This window comes from Salmo salar, chromosome ssa14 (assembly GCF_905237065.1).
Source record: "Salmo salar chromosome ssa14, Ssal_v3.1, whole genome shotgun sequence".
NCBI lineage: Eukaryota > Metazoa > Chordata > Actinopteri > Salmoniformes > Salmonidae > Salmo > Salmo salar.
The window spans coordinates 79690703-79711225 of NC_059455.1; the positions used below are offsets into that span (position 1 = coordinate 79690703).

Below are 20523 nucleotides of genomic sequence, written 5' to 3' on the forward strand. Positions count from 1 at the left end.
TGGGTGACATGTATGGTGAGTATGCAGGCCATGGAAGAATTGGGACATTTTCAGCTTCCAGGAATTGTGTACAGATCCTTGCGAAGTGGTGTCGTGCATTATCATGCTGAAACACGAGGTGATGACGGTGGATTAATGGCACGACAATGGGCCTCAGGATCTCGTCACCATATCTCTGTGCATTCAAATTGCCATCGATAAAATGCAATTGTGTTCGATGTCCATACCTTATGCCTGTCCATATCATAACCCCACTGCCACGATGGGCACTCTGTTCCCACCGTTGACATCAGCAAACCACACAACACTGCCATCTGCTCAGTACATTTGAAACCGGGATTCATCCCCGAAGAGCACACTTCTCTAGCGTGCCAGTAGGCATCGAAGGTGAGCATTTGCCCATTGAAGTCAGTTACGAAGCCGATCTGGTGTCAGGTCAAGGCCTTGGTGAGGATGACGGGTATGCAGATGAGGTTCTCTGAGACGGTTTCTGACATTTTGTGCAGAAATTCTTTGGTTGTGCAAACCCATAGTGGCTGGTCTCAGACGATCCCGTAGGTGAAGAAGCCGGATGCGGAGGTCCTGGGCTGGCATGGTTACACATGGTCTGCGGTTGTAGGGCCGGTTGGACGTACTACCTAGTTCTCTAAAACAATGTTGGAGGCGGCGTATGGTAGAGAAATGAACATTCACTTCTCTGGCAACAGCTCTGGTGGACATTCCTGCAGTCAGCATGGCAATTGCACGCTCCCTCAAAACTTGAGACATCTGTGGCATTGTGTTGTGTGATAAAAGTTTACATTTTTGATTGGCCTTTTATTGTCTCCGGCACAAGGTGCACCTGTGTAATGATCATGCTTCTTGATATGGATTATCTTGGCAAACGAGAAATTCTCACTAACAGGGATGTAAACAAATTTGTGCACAACATTTGAGAGAAATCTACTTTTTGTTGGAATATTTCTGGGATCTATTATTTTATGTTGCATTTATATTTTTGTTCAGAGTAAATGCATTGGCCTATTGTAAATGTCCCGAGCTATGAAAATCAAATGAATCCTATGAATCATGCTGCACCTCATGAATCCACTGACCCACTTCTCCACCTGGGTCAATTACGGGACTATTACTGCAGGCAGCCTGGGTTATAGGGACTGGTATCACTGCAGGCCAGACCTGGGTTCAAATCCTTTAAAAAAAAATTCAAGTACTTTTAGCATTTGCTTCAGCCTGTCTGGAGTGCGAGATGGGCAGGTTTTGCAATTGTGTGACTATTCTATTGGTTCCATTCCATTGCTAAGGTCAGTTACAGTAAACACAGTATTTGAAATGATATCAAATTAGTATTTGTACCCAGGTCTGACTTTTCTGAGCTTGGTTATGGCAAAGACAGAAACAGACTGACGTGGAGGGCCACCGACCTTTCTTCTAATCCCAAGACATCTCCATTAACAGTACAGTATGTGTGTGAGAGACTAACTTTGCACGTTGCTCCTACGGCCTGCCTGAGACAGTGCAACTCAACAACAGATTCTTCATCCAAAGTGACATGCCCTCAACCTAAAGAGGTCCCACTTGAACCATAAAAATGTCATCTAACTGTGTTTGTTGGTATGATTCTCCCTTGAGAATTTCTCAGAGCAAATGGTATGACTTCTCTCCTTACTATTGTCTGTTGAGTATCAAATACAAATCCAGACATTCTAAGTGTGGTGGGTACTGTTCTTCACATTATAAAATTGAGCTGATGTTTTTATTTGACTAGTTTGGTTGTTTGGTGCATATTTTCAGATCCATCCATGAACTTCTAGCTGTCACAGCTATGAGAGATGAGGACGTATATGACAAATGGCGTCTTAAACAACTTCTGACTCAGTTCAGAAAGCCCCCAAAGCCTGAATGTCTTGCAGGCCTAAGTGAGATCCAGCTTATTATGTTATTATAATTTTTTCCCTTTGAATTCCATTGTGGTTGTATGTTTTCTGTTGCCACACCATGTAATGTTTTCCTGAAAAATGTGTTGCATAAATGATTGGCCTAGACTTCATTTATCATTTGAGATGCACGGACAAAAATTCCTTCTTCCCTGCGATGAAAAAATTATGTTATCTTCAATAAGCAAACTCTTTTCCTGGGGGACTTTCAGACTTCATCAGTGGCGCCTTATTGTTGAATTTCCATTCTCTTGGTTTTGAAGATAAAATAAAGGCTGTCTGATGCTGTGTGATGTGGTTTCGTCCAAGAGCAAAACAATCCTTTATTTTTTAAGTAAATCCCATATTCCCAAATGAGTTGATAATTACAAACAGGATTGACGGGATCTGTGGCTTGTGCAGGGCTGAACAATATGGTCGCTTTGTTGGAGGACATGTTTTATGAGCTTGAAAGGGGAAAAATAATTAGAAATCCTTATGACAGTTCTTGAGAGAAAGGGAGAGAAAGGGAGAGAAAAAAAGACAACTCGCAGCTTGACTTTTGACACTGAAGTGCTTTTGACACTGGGCTTGTGTGTGTGTGCACGCATGCACACACATGTGTGAGAGTGAGTGTGTGTGTGTGTGTGCATGCGTGTGGGTGGGGGGCAGTGAAGGAAAAACATTACTTCACCCACTACTTCAGTCATTCCATTGTGTACAGTACCTGTGCGTGTGTTTGCGTTTGTGCGCATAGCGACTCTCCTCACAAGAAGTTCACAGACTAATCCATTGTTGGCTACACTCACCATTTTCTTTAGACACTCTGTCATTGTAAATGAATTTGGTTCAGACTGGATGCTTAAAAACAATGCCTTTTCAGCCTGTCAATACCTCAGAAATAATGCCATTTTAATAAGACTAACAAAATTATATTCTAGCCTTGAACTTTCCTTTCTGCTGGGGCAGCAATAAACTAAGAATGCCTGTTTTTCATTGCATAGATTTTGTGTAGGATGAACTTAACACTGTTGGGAGGTGTGGGAAGAGTTGGAAAAGTTCAAGGCGCAGTTTGTGCACTTGGGGCCAATTCCGATTTAGGAATTTACGCCTTTCCTACATTCGCCTTTCCTATGCACTTCTCTGTTGTGGCTACCTTGCAGGCTCTGAATAAGTTTCATTCAACTGCTGAAAACCCTCCCACTTGCTGGCCAGAAGATCTTCTCATGGAGTTTTCATTCAATAGGGTTTTCAGTACATTTATCTTAAGCCATCCATTTAAATACGGTGTACCTTTAATTACAATTTGGTATAATTAAAGGTCGAGAGTACAGGTTCAGAAAATAGGGATCAATGAAAGAAGGCCATTTATGCATCTTCATCTCAGTTTCAGCACCAAAATTACTCTGATATTGTAGATTATTTTGGCACATTTTAGGGTTAGGAAAGTACAGTATGTATGAATCATAAATATATTGATAAAAAAAAAATACTGTGATATGATTCATCCTGAAAGTTATCATATTCAAGTTCAATCCATGAAATATTGGAAGGTGGAAAAAAAGTGTACAATAGGGGTTGAAAAATAATCCTATAAATCTACCCTAATCCTCACTAATCATGGAACTGTATGACAACAGTCCAGTCATGTGAACCTCGCACTAGGCTCCAGGTTTAACCTTGTACACGTGGTCTGAGTGTGGTGTCAGGAAAATAACCTCACACTCAACGTCAACAAAACAAAGGAGATGATCGTGGACTTCAGGAAACAGCAGAGGGAGCACCCCCCTATCCACATCGACGGGACAGTAGTGGAGAAGGTGGAAAGTTTTAAGTTCCTCGGCATACACATCATGGACAAACTGAAAGGGTCCACCCACACAGACAGCGTGGTGAAGAAGGCGCAACAGCGCCACTTCAACCTCAGGAGGCTGAAGAAATTTGGCTTGTCACCTAAAACACTCACAAACTTTTACAGATGCACAATCGAGAGCATCCTGTCGGCCTGTATTACCGCCTGGTACGGCAACTGCTCCGCCCACAACCGAAAGGCTCTCGGGAGGGTAGTGAGGTCTGCCCAACGCATCACCGGGGGCAAACTACCTGCCCTCCAGGACACCTACACCACCCGATGTCACAAGAAGGCCAAAAGATCATCAAGGACAACAACCACCCGAGCCACTGCCTGTTCAAACCGCAATCATCCAGAAGGTGAGGTCAGTACAGGTGCATCAAAGCTGGGACCGAGAGACTGAAAAACAGCTTCTATCTCAAGGCCATCAGACTGTTAAACAGCTGTCACGTCCTGACCATAGAAAGCTGTTATTTTCTATGGTAGAGTAGGTCAGGGCGTGACAGGGGGGTTTTCTAGTTTAGCTTTTCTATGTTGTTATGTTCTAGTTTTTGTATATCTTTGTTGTTTTTTGGGGGATGATCTCCAATTAGAGGCAGCTGGTCATCGTTGTCTCTAATTGGAGATCATACTTAAGTAGTTGTTTTTCCCACCTGGGTTTGTGGGAGATTGGTTTTGAGTTAGTGTATGTTGCACCTCTTCGTCACGGTTTGTTGTTTTTTGTTCTTTAGTTTATTTGTGTATCTTGCATAGTTTCACAGTTCCAATAAAATATGTGGAACGATACATACGCTGCACTTTGGTCCGCTCGTTTCGACGAACGACGTGACAGAATCTCCCACCACCACCAAAGGACCAAGCAGCGTGCCCAGGAGGAGCAGGGATCCTGGGCTCAGGAGAGAAGAGAGTGGAGGACATCCTGGAGCTGGGGGGAGGTAATGGCAGGGGACAAGACCCTGCCATGGAAGCAGGCGGAGATAGCGAGAGAGGAACGGCGACAATTCGAGGAACTAGCACGGCAACGATGGAAGCCCGAGAGACAGCTCCCCCACCCCAAACAAATGGGGAGATTGCACACGGGGAGATTGACGGAGTCAGATTGTAGACCTGAGCCAACTCACCTTGCTTACTGTAGGGAGCATGTGACAAGTCAGGCACTGAGTTATGCTGTGATGCGCACTATATCACCAGTGCGCATTCATAGCCCGGTGCGATCTGTGCCTGCGCCCCGCATTTGCCGTGCTAGAGTGGGCATTCAGCCAGGACGGATTGTGCCGGCTCAGCGCTCCTGGTCTCCAGTACGCCTCCTCGGTCCAGGATATCCTGCGCCAGCTCTACGCACTGTCGCCAGTACGCCTTCACAGCCCAGTTCGTCCTGTGCCAGCGCCCCGCACTTGCCAGTATATCCTGTCCCGGCTCCTCGCACTCGCCCTGAAGTGCGTGTCACCAGTCTGGGGCCACCTGTCCCGGCTCCACGCACTAGGCCTCCAGTGAGTCTCTCCGGTCCAGTGTGTCCTGTTCCTGCTCCCCGCACTCGCCCTGAGGTGCGTGTTACCAGTCTGGCGCCACCTGTGCCAGCCCCACGCATCAGGCCTCAGGCGACAGTTCCCAGTCCAGAGCTTCCGGCGACAGTTCCCCGTCCAGAGCTTCCGGCGACAGTTCCCAATCCAGAGCTTCCGGCGACAGTTCCCAGTCCAGAGCTTCCGGCGACGGCCTACAGTCCGGAACCTCCTGAGAGTGCCCACAGTCCGGAGCCTCCAGCGACGTCCTCCAGTCCGGAACCTCCAGCCGACGTCCTCCAGTCCGGAACCTCCAGCGGCGGTTTGCAGTCCAGAAGCTCCAGCGGCGGTTAGCAGTCCAGAAGCTCCAGCGGCGGTCTGCAGTCCAGAACCTCCGGTGATGATCCAGGGTCTGGTGACACAAAAGCGGAGGGATCAGCGGGTGGTGCAGGGGCTACGCCCCGAACCGGAGCCGCCTCCTCTGCTGGAGGATCTGCGGAATGAGAAGGTTCTTCATCCTGCACCAGAGCCGCCACCGACATTAGTCACCCACCCTAACCCTCCCTTTTTTTCTTTTTTCCTTTTTTCTTTTTGGTTGCGTTCGGAGTCCGCACCTTTGGGGGAGGGGTACTGTTGTCACGTCCTGACCACAACAGCCATCACTAACATTGAGTGGCTGCTGCCAACATACTGACTCAAATCTCCAGCCACTTAATAATTCAAAATTGGATGTAATAAATGTATCACTAGTCACTTTAAACAATGCCGCTTTATATAATGTTTGCATACCCTACATTACTCATCTCATATGTCTATACTATACTCTATACCATCTACTGCATCTTGCCTATGCCGTTCGGCCATCGCTCATCCATATATTTATATGTACATATTCTTATTCATTCCATTACACTTGTGTGTGTATAAGGTAGTTGTTGTGAAATTGTTTCATTACTTGTTAGATATTACTGCATGGTCAGAACTAGAAGCACAAGCATTTCGCTACACTCTCATTAACATCTGCTAACCATGTGTATGTGACCAATAAAATTTGATTTGATAATGATTCAAATGGGCTACACGTCCCAAATTAGTGCACAATGTCAGCGTAATATGATCCACTAATGCTAGCGACCCTGAGGAACAACTTACACAGACGTGACAGAGGAAAGAAAGGTAAACAGAATGGAATGATTCAAAAGGTAAGCTACAAATTGAAGAAAGCTAACACTAAAGTGACAGTTATAAATGTATGTGGGTATTAGTGATGGTTGCACCTGATAGTGGCTGATATTTAACATGATACAAACTGTAAAATAAAACAAAGAAAAGCCTTGGCATAGGCTATAATTAAAACATTCTAAAGCACATGCATCAACTCAGCAGGCTCAGCCCTACAGAAGTCTATATCCTGGGTGTCCAAATTTCATCCACGCAAATTATGAGGGCACACAATTAAAATTTGGAATAACGGCACAGCTATTTATAACATATTTCACTGTCAAAAATGGACCACAATACGTTTCATGTTGATATGATTTTCAGTTTGCTTCCATACTTCTGGTTTCACATTCATCTCCAGGGATCACAAGGAAAAATGTTCTAAAACAATTTCTATGTGTATTTACAATCCCCTTCTCCAAACGGGTTACTCATTTACCTAGCTCTTATCAATAGCTCATAAACCATTTAGAAATGACAGTGCATGGAGAACGCTGTTATTTCTATCGGGAAAAATAAAGTAGATGCTTTTTCCAATTGGAACAGGCAGGTTCACTCGACCTTATTCATGGTTTCATTGCGTAAAGTTGGTGGAATTATGAGGGAATTAAGTCAAGGTCAGAATACGGCATATCTGTAGACACACCTCCGCCACAGCCTTTATTTCTTAGATCTCCACCCTGAATGAATAGCGGGTGAATAGCATGCTATTCTCGTGCTTATGTTCAAGGTCAGAATACCGAAAGAGAGAAAAGTTCATAAAAAGGGAGTTATGTTCCATTTACTCACGCTCAGCTCGGGTCGGAATTGGGGCCTTGAGGAATAGTGTAGTATACATTGGAAGCTGAAATGGCAATGTAAATGGCAATGTAAATTCAGATTTCGAGTTATTTGTATTTGAACAAGTTTCTCCCTTAGTCTTGACTATCATCATGGTTCCTCTCTGTTCATATTTATGAGCAGAGTACCAAAATAAACGTTTTAACATGGACATAATGCCTTATTAAATGTGTGACGTGACTCCATAATGGCTAAATTTAAAAGACTGTTTAACAAGATGGAAAAGCAGTGCATTAATATTGATGGCTTATTATCATTGTGTGCACGGATGGTAATAGAATAGGTCAAAAGCTCACTATCAGAATATGTTTGTAATTTATTTATTTTTCTATTCTTTTTGAGTTGCAGCCCACAGGTGAATATGATATTATATGAATTTGTATACTGTACCTGTAACCACCCTCCCATGATTTTCTTCTCTCAAAATAAATACAAATTTGGTATGTTGGTACTCCTGAGGTCAAAACTGTCTCAAACATTTTCCTTGGTACTACAAATGAGCAAAGCATGTCAAAAGGAGATAATGTTGAGACTTAAAAAACTGGAGGCCTTCAAGCTAGAACTCCAAGATATTTTCGTGTGACATTTAAAGGACAACAGCCAAGTTTTGCGCCCGGACATCTTTGGGCTTGGGGGCAGTATTTTGTCATCTGGATAACAAGCATGCCCAAAGTAAACTGCCTGTTACTCAGGCCCAGAAGCTAGGATATGCATATAACTGGTAGATTTGGATAGAAAACACTCTTAAGTTTCCAAAACGGTTAAAATAATGTCTGTGAGTATAACATAACTGATATTGCAGGCGAAAACCTGAGGAAAATACATCCAGGAAGTGGGATCTTTTTGATGTGGGTGGTTTTCAATTGAATGCCTATAGAGTATCTAATGGGTTAGGACCCAGATTGCAGTTCCTATGGCTTCCACTAGATGTCAACATTCTTTAGACATTGTTTCAGGCTTGTTTTCTGAAAAATGAAGAAGAATGAGACCTTTGTCAGTGGACTGAGGAAGCATGCAATACTGGTTAGCGCGCATGACCGTGTGTGCGCCCTTTGTTGTTTTTCCTTTCTATTGAATACGCTATTGTCCGGTTTAAATATTATCGATTATTTAGACAATTGACAACCTGAGGATTAACTATAAACATCGTTTGACATGTTTCGACGAACTTTACCGGTACTATTAGGATGTATTTGTCTGCATGTGTTGACCGCCTTTGAGCCAGTGGATTACTGAACAAAACTGAGTTTTTGGGATATAAAGAGGGACTTTATTGAACAAAACAAACATTTATTGTGTAGCTGGGACTCTTGTGACTGCAACCTGATGAAGATCTTCAAAGGTAAGTAATTCATTTTATCGCGATTTCTGACATTCGTGACTCCTCTACTTGGTTGGAAAATGTTTGTATGCTTTTGTAAGCAGGGCGCTGTTCTCAGATAATCGCATGGCATGCTTTTGCCATAAAGCCTTTTTGAAATCTGACAAAGTGGCTGGATTAACAAGAAGTTAGTCTTTAAGCCGATGTATAACACTTGTATTTTTATGAATGTTTATTAAGACTATTTCTGTATTTTGAATTTGGCGCTCTGCAATTTCACAGGATGTTGTCGAGGTGGGTCGCTAGCGGCACACCTGCGCCAGAGAGGCCTTTGTGGCAGTGAAAAACGCAGATGATGTTATGTATAAAGACAAGGTTTTCCTCTCTAGCATGCAATGAGACATGGATCTGTGGTTTTCAGGGAAGAAGCCAGAAACGGATTGACCATAAGTCAGGTCAGAGACAAATGCTAGATGGGCTGGTCCTAAATTGTTGATGTTGTTGCGCAGCATGGTCATTATCTGGCTAATAATGGGGGCCTCAGTTGTGAAAAATGGGCCAATGTGGGGGTCTTGAGGAAACAAATTGGCGGATGTGTGTTTATTTCTGGTCCCAGTCCATTCCTGGAAGAAGTAAGCATGAGTAAATAAAGCAGGGGATGGGAGGGTGCCCTTTAATTGTCACTATGTGTTTTAGCCAAGTGGTGGGAGGTATGAAGGTGACCCTAGCTCGCCGGAGAACCATTTGCTCCCAATCTGATGGGAGATGCTGCAGGTAAAATGAGGTCAGCGCTGGAAATGAAAAAAAAATATTTAAAAAAAGATATACTCTGTCCAAATGTCAGAGTATAGCATCTCTAGAAGGCCAACGGCCCAATGTGAAGGTGTAGTTTAAATAATGCATCCACTGTATAGGGGTGGACATGTAGGTGTATGTGTTGTGTTGCACCCATTGATCTCCAGTGAGGGAAAGGTTGTCACGGCAATCTATGGTTTTCATTTTCTTCGGTTTACATTTTTTTCCCTGAAAATCTCTTGCTAGACATCATGGTCAGGCAGGCATCTCAGATAGTTTGAGGTTTACTGAATTGTTGGATGGACATTTCAGAAGTCTCCAAGAAAGTTGTTGTTCTTGTTATTTTGACTCACCATTTCCCAAAGCCACTGGAACGAGATGAATAACTTCATTATTTCACAACCACACAGCCTATGCTGTATGGCAGGGCTATTCAACTATATTCTTACCCGGGCCAGATGTAAAAAGGTTAATTGCATTTTCCACATGCTATTATTCTTAGGAAGAACTGTATATAAAAAGCAACACACACACACCAATAAAGTACTTTTCTTCAAATGAAATGTTGCTAAAAGTAATAAGGAAAGAAGTGGAGGGCGAAGTTCAGCCAATTTTTTATCATCATTGAAAATGCGCAACGCTCGCTCACCATTTTAGAAAGCTTCTTAAAAGTAAGTTGGTCATTTTTAAATCATCAGAAAACTAAGCATCTCAACAAATAACACAAAGATATGTCAAATCAGGAAATGCCAAATTCCGGTCTGAAGGATGTATGCTTTGAATTAATTTCCCTCAGTCATAAAGTACATTTTTGGTCACACTCCCTTCTAACAAGTACTTGTGAGAATCAGATAGGGAACCTGATGCCTAGTGGCCTAGTGGTTAGAGCATTGGGCTGGTAATCGAAAGGTTGCTGGATCAAATCCCTGACCGGACAAGGTTAAAATCTGTCTTTCTACCCCTGAACAAAGCAGTAAACCCACTGTTCCCTGGTAGGCAGTCACTGTAAATAAGAATTTGTTCTTAACTTACTTGCCTAGTTAAATAAAGGTTAAATTGTTGTATTTTTTTTAAAGGCTGCATTCTGCAATAGGTGCATGGACAGGAGTAACAGCAACCTAATTTTGTTGACAGCATTTTACATAAAACAGTGCTACCATGCTGCTCTTTTTACGGTTTTATCAAATAATCTAAGAACATTCTATCTCTCCGTTCGGCTGCACTCTAATCTTGAGGGGCGTTTCTTTAAACATACATCCAATCCCCTTGATCCCTCACATTACTAGGCCAATCATATGCTTCAATGTGCCGCAGTTCACAGTGCTGTGGCAAGACAGGACAATGATAGAGCTTCTTCTCGTGATGTTGAATTGCACCTGCAGATGCTCTGATTTGAGCACAGTTGAAAAGTTAACGCACTAATGGACTAATTAGAAAAATAAAAGCAGTAGATTTCAATGCATGAGATATAAGGCATGTGCCGTGAGAATGTGAGAAGAGGGTCAAATGCGTGTGTCTCACGGCCAATGCTTGAGAGTTGGCAGATCTGTCATTGAGCGGTCAACTGAGTGACCCGTTTTTATGATTGACGGCATCTGTTGATAGTGTGACCTTGTACCAAGCATTCATTACTGTCATCCATTCTCAAAATGAGTTAGGGTATTCACATCTGGTAGAGAACTATAAATTGAATCCAAACACAAATTCAATATGTGTTCAGTGACAGTCATCATGAGATCAAGTATTGCATTTTTCATGAATCAGAAGCAATAGGCCTTGGCAGAGAAGCCCATTCTCATTTATGACACTGCCGTAGAGTGAGATATGTGATAGTCACTCAAAATGCCAGCTCATTCCTTCAGACTTCCACCTGACTCTGCTTCAGGAGGCTTGTAAGGCCAAGAGCACCACTATAGGATACAGCAGGGCCATTCAACTGGCAGGCCAGATCCGGTCTATTTATTCATTTACACTGGCCATTCTGAACATTACTAAAAGATCCGCCAAAATCCAACATTCAGTGCAAAAAATGTCAAGCACTATGGTGGTAGTCTATAGCAGTGGCTCCCAAACTGTGGGGCGCGCCCCCTATGGGAACTCAGTCCGGCTTTCAACTTACTCCTGAAAGTTGTAATAATAGGATGTGTTACACGTCTCGGACTGAGACGTGGCCAGCAGATAATAGGCCTGAATTAACAGGGTGAATGATGTGATGGAGAAACGTTAGTAGTGTTCAGTATTACATGCTGACCAAACCGGACGCGTGTGTGCATCCACGTGCGCCATCGTGTGCACGTTGATTTTGTTCACACACACAAGTTGACATATCAAAACAAACTCTGAACCAATTATATTAATTTGGGGACAGGTCAAAAAGGATTAAACATTTATGGCAATTTAGCTAGCTAGCTTGCTGTTGCTAGCTAATTTGTCCTGGGATAGAAACATTGGGTTGGTATTTTACCTGAAATGCACAAGGTCCACTACTCCAACAATTAATTCACAGATAAAACGGTAAACCGAATTCGTTTCTCATCATCTCTCCTTCTTCCTTCAGGCTTCTTTTTCTTCTTTGGACTTTATATGAAGGTTGGCAACCAACTTTACGGTGTATTTCTACAACCGACTGGAGTGAGGACCTCAGTTAATCTTTCAATCACCCACGTGGGTATATGCTCCTAAAAACCAATGAGGCGATGGGAGAGGCCAGACTTGTAGCGCTTTGAGTGTCACAAATAGAACCAATTTCTATTTTAGCGCCTGGCCATGCCGACGTTAGGTGGCGCACGCGAGCAGTGTGGGTGCAATGATTGAATAACATTTATTTAGCAAAAAAATATATTTGGCATGTAAAACCATCAAATTGTGCATAAAAAGGTGAATTACATTATACAGAGCTCACTGTACTAGCAGTGTCAATTTCCATAAAGCTAGATATTTTTTATTTTACCTTTATTTAACTAGGCAACCTCCAACCTTTTGACAGCATGTACTAAAGACAATTTAATCCACACTTGCATTAGTCCCCTTGTTTGGTGATTGGCATTTAGGCTGCGACAACAAAAAAATGTAATTTTTGACATTTTAGTATTGTGCACATGCTAGACAGAGATGGTAGGGGGACTTACAACTCATAAATACATAATATGTTTTCTATGTAGAGTCAGATGATGGCAAGGATATTCAATTAGCAAGCATAAACCACCTGAATATTGATATTGAATAGATTTTTATTGAAGGTTGGGTGATTTTGAGAAATGAATTGTTATCACAAGAACATTTTCAAACACCCAGCACTTGTAGATCAGGGGTGGCCAACCTTCCTGGAGAACAAGCAGGATTTTCTTCCAGCCCTATTATAAAGAGATATTTCACCCAAATTGCAAAATGTTTGTGTCCTTACCTTGAAAGCAGGACAAGGAGACTGCAATCTATTATTTTTGTTACCTTCTGCCATCAACAATCAATATAACAAAATTCCTGTGCAGAGTCTTGGTGTAGCTGTAACACTCCCCGACACATCTTGCATACCATTTTCTACCTGAGAACAGGGATCAATCCCACCTTCCCACTGTTTCTAGCACATTTAATCCCCCCCAAATCTCAAAGTACCAAATGTCCAATTTCGAGTGTTTATTTAATGTTCAAAGCAGCCTGAATACACCTGGCCTGTGGATTTATTTATTTGTATTTTCCACCATGGTCATAGGCCTCTGCCAGGTCAAAATATGTAGAATTGAAGGAAATTAGCTTTAAAACAGTACACTTTTCCCTGTACCCCTTCTCTCGATTGTGCCAGGGGGGTAATGAAATTCACATAGCAAATCTCACTCCAAGCTTTTTTCAAAAGTTGCCATCCCTGCAATTATATCATGGCAGAGAGATCTAAGGCATGACTCTATCTCTCTCTCTCATTCTCTATCCCTTTCTTTCTCCCTACCACCCCTACCTCTCTGGCCTTTTTCATTCTAATTCACCACCAGGCCTGTTTCGGGGTAACACCGCCTGTCACACAGCATCACGATCAGGCAGGAAGCTGATTGATGCTCCCTGCGGTCCGCCATGACACAACTAATCTATGCCTGAGACTCTGGAAGGATCCCCCTGAGAATTACTCTGGACCCCCACCACCACCACTGTCTACCCCTCACCAACCTGGCCTGCTCCACTGCAACAGGAGCCACTGTCAGGTAGTATACTGTATGTCAGGGCATAATGATGGCCCCATGGCTTCTGGTACTGCTCTCTTGTCTCCATGGGCTCCAGCCAGGTCTGACTTCAGAGGATGTGGTAGGTCCATTTGCTATCTGGTTGTTATCCTTAGGGGTGGGGCCTGGTGGGGGGCAGGGAGTCGGGGTTCTGAGGGGGCACTTCAGGACTAGACAAACTACTAATATTTTTGCTCGTGAAGTTAGAAACTATTGAGCTCATCATGACTGAGAACGTATTACTCCTTGCAGTGCTGTACAGTACTGTATATGAGCTGATGAAGCCATAATTGCTGGGCAACATTTTACAGGCTTGTTTCCACCCTGGGCCGTGAATACATTCCCTCTGACAGTGTTTACTCTTTGTAAGTAAACAACACGGCTGCTGGTCTCCTCGTTTGCATATTGTTAATTTATCAGGAGTCTCTATGCGCTGCGGTGGCAGTACCACTCAAAACCCCTGTGTCAAACAACATGACGCAATTATTCAGCTCAAGCCTCCATGGCTCCCGCTCGCTGACATGTTAGCATTTGTCTCCAAAATGCCAGGCCACGGATGTGACAACGGTGGACAGGCCGCTGTCGGCCACCGCCTGATGCCTTCCCCGGGTCTGACAGCAGTGATGTGTGTGTGTCGCACCCAGCAGTCCCCACCTCGCCCTCGCCCAATCCCGCAGCGAGAGGCCGCATGTGAACTAGCCTTTGACAAATTGAAAGCCAACACCGACCAGTCACCAACCTTCAGGTGGCAGATTTATTTTATTAAAGATATATGCTGGACTCAATTTGGTAAATGCCTTTCTGATGAGAGAGAGTGTCCGTGAGAGCAGTGGTGGCCTGTGACAAGGAAGGTGAGGGTTAATGTCAATTAGGCTGTAGTGGCCTGCTGTGCACCAACCAAGGACCTTCTGTGAGAGTGGGACAGGACGAACTGCTGGGACAGCTGTGGGACACCTCCCAAACCTGTCGTACCTTTTGTGTTGTTATGTGTTAATAACATTTAGACTACGTTACCCAGCAGGCTAGAGATGGTTAAAGAATGCCTTGCATGGCTAAACATGGAGTTTTCTAGCTGAAGTATATGTTCATTAAAAGTAGTTAAACCTGTCATTATATAAGGAACAAACATAACACCTTTAGTATAAAATTCTCCACTTTTGTGCAGATTCACTGACAGCTAAGAAATGACAAAATACTCTGTAATTAAAAGGGCAACACACTCCATAATCTACAGACTCCTCACACTCCTTAATTAAAAGGGCAACACACTCCATAATCTACAGACTCCTCACACTCCTTAATTAAAAGGGCAACACACTCCATAATCTACAGACTCCTCACACTCCTTAATTAAAAGGGCAACACACTCCATAATTAAAAGGGAAACACACTCCCTAATCGCTCTTGCTAGCCGTTATCTTAATTTGCTTTGGAGGATGCGTTGAAAATACTATGTAGGAGGAAGTTATATTCCCTATCCTTATTTTGAAAATGAATGCTTAAATGTACAACATAACAATTTATCATGAAAAGCAAGAGTTATTCATGCGTCAGTCAAATTGCTCACCAACGTATCTGTAATGTTGTTTATTGTGAAAGGCCTTATTACTTGGTACTAGTGCATTTATAAACAACACAAACCTACCTTAAACCCATCCAGTCAATACTTCCTCTGCCTACTGTGGCTTTAACACACTTGCAACAGACAAGGGTTCAGAGAATTTACGACACAAACATCCCATTTCGTCTGAAACTCATTTTAGACATGTCTCCATTTGGTATTACAGCATTCTTCCTCGACTTCCATTTAAACAGTTTCAGAAGTTACTTATTTCTAAAAGTCTCTCTCTTTCGACAGTTTTGTTGTTGTTTCTTTCCACCTGGTGATTAGTTGTAGTGCTGGCTACACTGGCTGATGCTGAAGGTAGAGTAATGGTACTATAGAGAATCTCCACAAGCAGGACTGTATTGCAGCCATAAACCTGCAATGAAACGCACTTTTCTGTTTGTTGTTATTGACATGTCAAAAGGGTGGAGAGGGTATAATACAATACATTCAGAACAACATGAGAAAAACCTGAGAAAAATAATGTGATGCTGAAGAAAACAACTTGGGTTTTTGTGGTTTTTAAACAGACACCCAATTTTTTTACTAACAAAAAGAGATTGGTGGTATGATTGTTGTTCTGCTATTGATGTCATCAATGACACACAACAACCCAAACACAATCTTTTGAAGTGATCTTTCTTTTTTTCTTTCTTTCTTTCTTTCTTTCTTTCTTTCTTTCTTTCTTTCTTTCTTTCTTTCTTTCTTTCTTTCTTTCAAATAAAAAGCATGTGACCAGAGTGAATTGGGATCAGACAAACACACAGACACAGTCCTCCCTTCTCCTCGGGGAATATAAACACATGTACTGTATGGGCTGGTCTGACTCAGAGCATAGTTGGCCAAGCAGCATCTTTTTACCTCTGACTGTGCTGTGGATTGGCTACAGCCCTTCCCCTGGAGAGACCAGGATCATGATCCCCTGACTGCACTGGAGAGTGGGTACAACCTTTCAACTGGAGAGACCAGGATCATGATCCCCTGACTGCACTGGAGAGTGGGTACAACCTTTCAACTGGAGAGACCAGGATCATGATCTCCTGACTGCACTGGAGAGTGGGTACAACCTTTCAACTGGAGAGACCAGGATCATATTCAGTAAGACACAGCAGCAAAACTATTTGCAAGAGAAAAATGTGTGTTCTTATTGGGCAAGTTTAGGTAGTACCCCTTATTTCAGGGAAGGGCTAAACCCTTAACCCTGACCCTAACCTAAACCCAATTCTAACCCTATTTCACTCTGTTCTATCCTTACTTAACAGGATCCATGGAGACATTGGCCAGTCAACAGGCCAGTTTGCTGAATATGGTCCTTGAGGCCTGACAGAATGGTGGTCTGAATTTGTGACATAATGGTGGTCTGAAGTCATGACATAATGGTGGTCTAAATTTGTGACATAATGGTGGTCTGAAGTCCTGACATAAAGGTGGTCTAAATTTGTGACATAATGGTATTCTGAAGTCCTGACATAATGGTGGTCTGAAGTCCTGACATAATGGTGGTCTGAAGTCCTGACATAATGGCGGTCTGAAGTCCTGACATAATAGCAGTGTAAAGTCCTGACATAATGGTGGTCTGAAGTCCTGACATAATGGTGGTCTAAATTTGTGACATAATGGTGATCTGAAGTCCTGACATAATGGGGGTCTGAAGTCCTCACATAATGGTGGTCTGAAGTCCTGACATAATGGTGGTCTGAAGTCCTGACATAATGGCAGTCTGAAGTCCTGACATAATGGTGGTCTGAAGTCATGACATAATGGTGGTCTGAATTCCTGACATAATGGTGGTCTGAAGTCCTGACATAATGGTGGTCTGAAGTCCTGACATAATGGTGGTCTAAATTTGTGACATAATGGCAGTCTAAATTTGTGATATAATGGCAGTCTGAAGTCCTGACATAATGGTATTCTGAAGTCCTGACATAATGGCGGTCTGAAGTCCTGACATAATGGTTGTCTAAATTTGTGACATAATGGCAGTCTGAAGTCCTGACATAATGGTGGTCTAAATTTGTGACATAATGGTGGTCTGAAGTCCTGACATAATGGTGGTCTGAAGTCCTGACATAATGGTGGCCTGAAGTCCTGACATAATGGTGGTCTGATGTCCTGACATAATGGCGGTCTGAAGTCCTGACATAATGGTGGTCTAAATTTGTGACATAATGGCGGTCTGAAGTCCTGACATAATGGTGGTCTAAATTTGTGACATAATGGCGGTCTGAAGTCCTGACATAACGGTGGTCTGAAGTCCTGACATAATGGTAGTCTAAATTTGTGACATAATGGTGGTCTGAAGTCCTGACATAATGGTGGTCTGAAGTCCTGACATAATGGTGGTCTGCAGTCCTGACATAATGGTATTCTGAAGTCCTGACATAATGGCGGTCTGAAGTCCTGACATAATGGTATTCTGAAGTCCTGACATAATGGCGGTCTGAAGTCCTGACATAATGGTGGTCTGAAGTCCTGACATAATGGTGGTCTGAAGTCCTGACATAATAGTGGTCTGAAGTCCTGACATAATGGCGGTCTGAAGTCCTGACATAATGACGGTCTGAAGTCCTGATATAATGGCGGTCTGAAGTCCTGAAATAATAGCAGTCTAAAGTCCTGACATAATGGTGGTCTGAAGTCCTGACATAATGGTGGTCTGAAGTCCTGACATAATGGTGGTCTTCCCTTCAGGGGGAACAGGATACTGAGGCTCACACTGCATCTTTCTCTACCTGACACAACACTTCCTGTCTGCAGGAGCTCCAAGACAATTGCTTTGTTTTCCACTACTAGAGAGGACAGAGACAGAGTATGGAGTCCACTAGAGAGAAGAGAGAGAAAGAGATGGAGAGTGGGGGGGGGGCATTTGGGGAGGCATTTCGGGATACAAGCTGCAGCTTTTGCTCCATTTAAAACAAAGCAATGTTTAAAACGAAAAAAGTTGACTCTGACTTTAAAACTCCAAATGACCTTAGCATCACTAGAAGGTTCAATATAGAATTTGATCCAGCTGCTTTTAACAGCCAGATTTCCTACAGATCGATACGGGGATGATGATGGCTTTTGGCTCTTTCCTGCTTGTTTCGTCGCCAGTGATTAGTGGACTTAGAGTTTGCAGAGTGTGTTTAATAGTTTAACTTTTTCTGACTTACTTTATATAATTGTCTTAATGTCCTTCCCCCAGACAGAATGTTATTATTGGAAAAAGTCAGTGTAAGTGCCTCACAATGTCTGTCCCCGAGGTCCCGCATGGCTGTATTGTTTTCCTTGATTTATTTGGCTTATGTGAAAAATGATGGGTTTTCCTGCATTCATTCAATTATTTGTCCAAAACCTAAAATTCATGCTCTTAACACAGATTATAAAGGAGGACAATTTATAGCATCAGACTCACAGGGAAATATGGGCTTAAATGCAGACTCCACTGTGATGGAAAGAAATAATAATACTTTTTGGACACAATTGTCCCCCAAAACCCATAAAAAAGCACTATTATTTCCATCATTTAACATTGATGAATGGCACCACAATCGAGTCAATTTGAAAGTGAGCGGCCATTTCTAGCTAGCCATATTTCACAGAAATAATTGTCCCTTTTTCAATATACTTTTTTGCCATTGGTACCCCTCTCTGTGCCATATCCTTTTTCTTGTAATAACCTTCCAAGAGTGGGTTTTGATTAATTAAGGGTGCACAGAAATATCAACGGAGATTGTGTTAGGTAAGCTCGTGCTCTAAATGGGAGGAGTTCTGGAATGGAACCCCAGTGTACTCTGATAAATATAATTGGCAGATTCTGATTATTTTATTTACCAGTGATTGTCAAAGAGCACATAAACCGCTACCACAGCGTCAAAATAATGAACTGTTGGCTTTGATAAGGGGGATATCAGAGCTCAGAGCTCAACAACACAAAGCAAACATGGAGAGACGAGCAGCGGGAGTGTTGAATTCTTATCATTGTCTGGATGGTCCGCGGTAGATGAATTATCGCTTATATTTGGCACCCTGCGCCCACATTGGATCTGGCTAACTGAGTGCAGAGAATATTGGCGAGACAAAATAAATATTACGTATGTAAATATGCTTTGTTTTGTTTTTGTTGTGTTTTTTTCTGCTTTTCCATGAATACTGGCTTCCCTCAAATAGTTTAATTTATAACACAAGGCTTAATTGGGCATCAAAGTGGATCCTGCTTGAAGCCTATAGATGTTCTCTTAGCTCAAAGAACCACTTAATAACCGGACCAAAACTTTTCTTTGATTGTAAGTGCAGAACAGATCCACTGAGGCATTAGAGCCCTCATTATCATCTTCTGAAACCAGACTACTCATGTAAATTACATCTGTATCATTGTCAAATCTTCATCAGATACTTTGCCATGTGAAAACTTTTGCATTCTTCTGGTTTCTTAAGGGCTCAATCCTGCAGGTCTGTGGACTGGAAACAAGTGAGCTGAGGTTTTTAGAAAGTATTTTTCATTCTGATTGAGACTTTCTCTGAGTGCCTGTTTGTAAAGTTTTCTTATTTACGCAGCAGAGAACATCAATGATCCATTTTCTCGGGAAGCGGGAATTGGCATCTTAGAAAACTGTCCAAGTCTGCTGCTTCTGCATTGACTGAAATGTCACTCCAAAGAAGCAGTGTTTGTTTAATGGGCTCCCGAGTGGCACAGTGGTCTAAGACACTGCATCTCAGTGTAAGAGGCATCACTGCAGTACCTGGGTTGAATCCAGGCTGTGATTGGGAGTCCCATAGGGTGGTGCACAATTGGACCAGGGTTGGCTGGGGTAGGCTGTCATTGTAAGTATGAATTTGCTCTTAAATTATTTGCCTAGTTAAATAAAGGTAAAATTAAAAAAACAGATTTCTCACCATTGTAATTAATTAGAACCACACACACTCTCTAAACATAGCTGAGAGTCTTTTAAAGCAGTTGATGTCAGTCCAAATCCAGTTAAAGGAGAGGAGTATGATGATAATGCATAGTAAGAAAAAGTAAATTGCTCACAAAAGTGTCTGTCTCTAAAAGTGTTATCCCTGCCGTTCAAGTCAGGTAGCAGTGTATTACTGTATAGCTATTATCAGCAATGCATTCATCCATTCTTACTTGGATTATCCAAGTCAGTTCATAGACGTGAACTGTGTCTTTACATTACACACAGACAGGTCTTTCAGTTCTTTACACCCCTGTGAATACCAACCTGCTAAAGTCATTAAAGTCTGGGAGATTAAACCGTTCCAGGTCTCAACAATCTGACGATTTAA

At 42.6% G+C, this 20523-nt stretch overlaps 1 protein-coding gene across 1 annotated transcript in view; it reads left to right on the forward strand.

Moving 5' to 3' along the window:
- Positions 1-14191: 14191 nt before the first annotated feature.
- Positions 14192-20523, forward strand: part of LOC106570412 (basic salivary proline-rich protein 2-like) — a 33293-nt gene continuing 26961 nt past the window's right edge. The window contains exon 1 of the mRNA XM_045693703.1: positions 14192-14339. Coding sequence (XP_045549659.1) covers positions 14192-14339 — 148 coding nt within the window. The remainder of the gene's footprint in view (positions 14340-20523) is intronic.